Source organism: Phaethon lepturus, unplaced genomic scaffold (genome assembly GCF_000687285.1).
Source record: "Phaethon lepturus isolate BGI_N335 unplaced genomic scaffold, ASM68728v1 scaffold24695, whole genome shotgun sequence".
NCBI lineage: Eukaryota > Metazoa > Chordata > Aves > Phaethontiformes > Phaethontidae > Phaethon > Phaethon lepturus.
Genome location: NW_010541566.1, coordinates 1 through 5007, shown reverse-complemented (window position 1 = coordinate 5007; position 5007 = coordinate 1). Strand labels below are relative to the sequence as shown.

At 56.5% G+C, this 5007-nt stretch overlaps 1 protein-coding gene across 1 annotated transcript; it reads left to right on the top strand.

Moving 5' to 3' along the window:
* The first annotated feature begins 1144 nt into the window (after nt 1-1144).
* S1PR4 (sphingosine-1-phosphate receptor 4) lies at nt 1145-2371 on the top strand. Its single transcript, XM_010287777.1, has one exon. It carries the CDS (start codon nt 1145-1147, stop codon nt 2369-2371), a length of 1227 nt encoding a protein of 408 aa, XP_010286079.1.
* The last annotated feature ends 2636 nt before the right edge of the window (nt 2372-5007 follow it).

Below are 5007 nucleotides of genomic sequence, written 5' to 3'. Positions count from 1 at the left end.
GGGCAGCAAGAGCCTCGGGCCAGTCATGACAGGTGAGTCATAAGGCAAGTTCAGCAGCCGCGGTTGGGAGTAGCACGTTGCAAGACTTTCTCTCCAGTGAAGTTTTGCGGATGCCGGGAATAGGTCAATCACAGACATTAGCACTACAATCATCTCGGGACTCCTGCGTCTGGTCCCACTGCAGCCCCTTGTGCCTCCTGCGATGCCAGTCTGCGATACCAGGCAGGAGGCAGCAGCTTTGCGCCTGTTTCCCTGTCTGTGACCTAGACAACGGGAAGAGCCTGGCCCACCTCTGGCCTGTGCTTGGAGAGCTGAAGGTGGAGGGTGCAGTGTCAGGGCACATGCAGGGCTTTGACATGGCTTCCTTTGAACCGGGTGGAGCTGAGCCCTCGCTTCAGGCGCACGGGTGCCTGGGCTCGCTGCACTGACGGGGCAGGACTGGGATGGTGTGTCCTGAGAGACTGGCAGGAGCTGGGCCCACAGAGGAGCCCAGAGGGGTGAGAGCACGGAGCTTCCTCCTTGAGAGGGATTATCTGGGCATGGGTGGTGCACAGGGCAGTTGGTGAAGAAGCAGTTGCTCTCTGCCAGGCTCAAGGGTGAATTTAACACCACAAAAGGCAAAGCGCTTCGTGTCTCAGGCTGTCTGGGTGCTCTTACTAGCACTTGGCTTTGTTCAGCTCTACAGACCCTACTCGTCAAGGTGGCAGTTGTTATCCCACTCAACCCAGCCTCCCCTGACTCAAAAGAAGGGCCTGACATTATTTCATTCATGTCCCACCTTTACAACCACAGCACAGGTGAGAATAGCCAGACCCTTACTGAGAAATTATGACAGATGTTAGAAACTATGTCAATATTCTACCTCACAACAGGAAGCTTTATTAAAACAACAGGAAGCCCATGCTCATGTTTGGACTTACAAAACACCTCACCCTCCTCTCCCTTTGCTCTTTCAGTGCCGTGGGGCTGGCAGACAGGGCTCTAACTCTCATCTCCACGCTGCGTAGGGCTGCTGGGCTCAGAGACAGTCGTGTGGCAGAGTCTCACAGCTGTCTCCAGCCCTCAGAGGGTCTGCTCTGCTCCAAACCCCACCTCAACCCTTGCTCCACTGTGCATCCCTTGACTGCTGACCTAGGCTTAGAAGATGGATGGTCCAGAGCTGAGCTGGCTGGTGAATCACTCCTTTCCCCTTCCACTGGGCTCTGCTCAATATCCTGAGCTCAGACTTGATCTGCTCGACAGGAAAAGTTCTTGCCTGCAGCTGGCTGCCATGAGGAATGTGAACATCATCCTGCAGCACTACAACTTCACAGGAAAGCTGACCAACCGGCAATCTGGGGATGAGGGTATGGGTCTCATCCGCACAACCTTTGCCATCATCAGCTGCATCATCATCCTGGAGAACCTGCTTGTGCTGATGGCCATCATGCGGTGTCTGCGAGCCCGCCGCTGGGTCTACTCCTGCATTGCCAGCATCACTGTGAGTGACCTGCTTGCAGGGATTGCCTACCTTTCTAATCTCTGCCTCTCGGGCAAGAAGACCTTCCAGCTTTCACCTCAGCTCTGGTTCCTGCGGGAAGGCATCCTCTTCATCGCATTGGCTGCCTCCACCTTCAGTTTGCTCGTGACTGCCATCGAGCGCTACAGTGCCATGGTAAGGCCAATTGCTGAGAATGAAGCCAGCAAGACCCTGCGCTTACGCAGCCTGATCATTGCCTGCTGGCTGCTGGCCTTTATCATTGGACTGCTTCCACTGCTGGGCTGGAACTGCCTGTGCAACTTCAATGCCTGCTCTGTCCTTCTGCCTCTCTACTCCAAGAACTACATCCTTTTCTCTGTAGTCATGTTCAGCATCATCCTTCTGGGGATCATCGGCCTCTACATCTCCATCTTCCAGCTGGTCCAGGCCAGTTCTAAGCAAACCAGTTCTCGGCACAGCCGCAAGCGGTCCCTGCGCTTGCTCAAGACTGTGCTGATGATCCTGGGTGCCTTCATTATCTGCTGGAGCCCCCTCTTCGTCCTGTTGCTCTTTGACGTCTTCTGTGAGACCCAGACCTGCACACACCTCCACAGCCTGGACTGGACCTTGGCTCTCGCCATGCTTAACTCAGGCGTTAACCCCATCATTTACTCCCTCCGGAGTGTGGAAGTGCGCCGTGCTGTGGGAAGCCTGCTGTGCTGCTGCTGCATCAGGGTTGGGCTTTGCAAGCCTGGAAACTGCTTGGTCATCACAGACATCAACTCTGGCTCATCCACAGAGAGCTCCCTGCGCTACCGGGAAAGCTTCCGCAGCTCTGTAGCACTGAACACCCGGCCCAGAGCACCTCTCTCCAGCAACTCCAGCATGATGAGCAATCTCCCCAGCCTCTGAGAGGCCATGGGGAAAGCAAGAGATGCCAGACAGCCCACCAGGACCTCATGCTGCTGGTCCTGGTCTGGCAGAACTGTAGCCTACATGCAGCTCAGGCTGACCAGATACAGTCCCACCCCAGTTGTTAACTGTGGCCAGGCTTTCCAGCCCCTTCAGACTGGGATGTTGCTTCAGTGTCAGTGCAGCATAGAGACAGGCATTGCTCCTAGGATGGGAGGGAAGGATATGGGCACATTTTGGGATAGATGCTCTGCTGAGACAACTGCTGTGCCTAGGTTATAAGTGGACCCTGCTCTGTGTGTGCATGTATATAGATGCTGCACCTGCCCAGATGAAGGTATTTTGCCCCAGGGCACAATGAGGAATAGGGTGGGTATCCCCAACCAGACTGACCCCCAACTCCTTGGGATCAGGCTGGGCTGGCAGTGCTGCCACTGCATGTCATGCAGGGCTGGAGGTGATACCTGAGTCTTCTCCTGCAGTTTACAGCCTTCTGGAACTGCTGTGATGGGCACAGCTGCTGGAAAGGATGCAGGCTTGATGTCTTACCAGGGAGTCAAGAATGACTGGGTTTGCAAGTGCAAGTGTGTGGCAGCTGTATGGCAGCTCAGAGGCCCCTGGCCAGGAACCAAGTGCCCACCTGTAGTAGAGCACAAACCAGCCACAGGATGGCAGAGGGCTACAGCAACTGCCCAGTCCCTCACCGCAATGAAGAGGCTGGGCGCTGTCTGGACAACTGCTGTGACAGTGCTTAACAGCCTGGCAGCAAGCAGTAAGAGCCCTGCTGTGCCTCTGGGCACGGGACTACACCTGCAGTGACAGTCCTGGCACCACTGCGGGCAGTACCCACAGTGTCTGGGGAGTCTGGTGCCATCCTGCATGGCAGAGCTACCTGCTCCCACCTGGCTGAACCTCTCAGGTAACATATGCCTGTACGGCAGAGGGTTAGCAGTGCTGTGGCCTCCCAGAGAGGTGGGTCATGCTCTGGCAAATCTGCCAAGTTTGAAGGTCCCCACACAGGGGGAGGTGCCCACTGTGGTGGGCACTGGAAGGTTGAGCAGCAGCTTCTAGATGGCTTTGCATTCTGTTGTCTCCGGTGGGGTTTGGCTCACACCTGAACAGAAGAAGCAGGAATTGTTTGCTATTCCTTTTTGGGCCAAAAAGGTTGCATCCTTCCATAAACCTTTTTGAAAACAGTGTTTACAACAGAACGGATTTGCAAGAATCACTTCAACAGCCTGGAACAGAAGTCATCACCCAGCAAGAGTGGGGTGGAGCACAGCTGGGGAAAAGGAGTGGAGGGCTCTGATCCTAGCATATTTGCTCTAAGCACTACCACATTTGAAGAAGGGGGTCGCCCATGCCCTGCCAGGGAAATGTTCTGAGGGTCCCCATCTCCTGTAAACAGGGCAGCGGGCAGCATCAAGAGCAGAGAAGGTACCTACAGACCCCAGGAGCCCAGGCTCACAGCAGTCACATACGGATTCTCCCTGCTGCCCCAGGGCTAAGCACTGCCACCCTGGCCTCTCTGAATGCCATATCTTCTCTCCACTGAGCTTGCAGGCCAGTGACTGCCTGGCTGTGGCCTCTAACCCTGTCAGTTTGCTGGCTGGTATCTCTGAACTGGCAGGAGAGATCCCAAGTTGCTGCAACTTCACTGGCAGGAAGCTTAAGAGGCTGCCAAGCTGTGCATGGACAGAGGCCAACTGGCAGCAGAAACAGACGTTTCTGCGGGCAGGCAGATAGCTGTGCTGCATGAGGTTGGTGGGGGGAACTCCTACCAGGGCAAGGCTGGCTGGGGCCAGCAGAGGCTTTTGCAGGGCTTGCAGACCTTTGCAGCAGAGATAGCAGGGCTGGGGCTGTGACAGGGGTCGAGCAGCACTAGCAGCTCCCAAGGAGCCAACAGAACATGCAGAATGCCCACCAGCACAGGGCAAGGGGGGTGGGGGGCACAACACCACCAACATGCCAGGCCTGCAGGTTGCGGAAGTTCATTGGGGCCAGGCTTCATCCCTGGTACTGCGAGGACTGGTCTGCGCTACAGAAGACGGCTGGCTCCAAAATAGCCCCATTCCTACCTGTGTCTGATAGATGCAGTGGGGCCCAGAAGGCACTGCCAGCTTGCACCTCAGATTCCTGCTCTTCTATTCCCTAACCAAGTACAAAATCAGAGCAGCACCCAAATGCCTCCGCTCACCATGCAAGGAGGCCAAAGACACCCAAGCACTGCGAAGGAGAAGCTCCTGACAAAACCTGCTGGCCTGGCCCCTCAGCAGGAGGTGCTGAGCTTCCAGCCCATTTGTTTTCAATAAATCTAGACGATAAGAAAACCCTGTTTGATTTGCTATGATTTTATCTTCCTGCAGGTCGGGCAGCCGGTGGCTGGCCCCGCAGGTGAGGGGAGCAGGAGGTCTGATACCGCCGAGGGAGGCAGCGAGGCGGCGGGTATGGGACAGAGCTTCGAGCTGGGGCCAGGCTGCCTGTTGCCCTCGGCTAGGACCTCCCCCCGCGTGTCCCAGCGTGCGTGCAGGAGCATGAACACACTCCCCGTAGGCCCGGGACAGCTGGGGCCCCCCGGCCCGTTCCCGGGGCAGCGGGATCACCCCACTCCCGGGGGTGGCGGGAGGCCTCTGTTG

Excerpts from the sequence above, each read along its gene's own strand:
- S1PR4 (XM_010287777.1), top strand. The coding sequence starts at position 1,145 with ATGGATGGTCCAGAGCTGAGCTGGCTGGTGAATCACTCCTTTCCCCTT.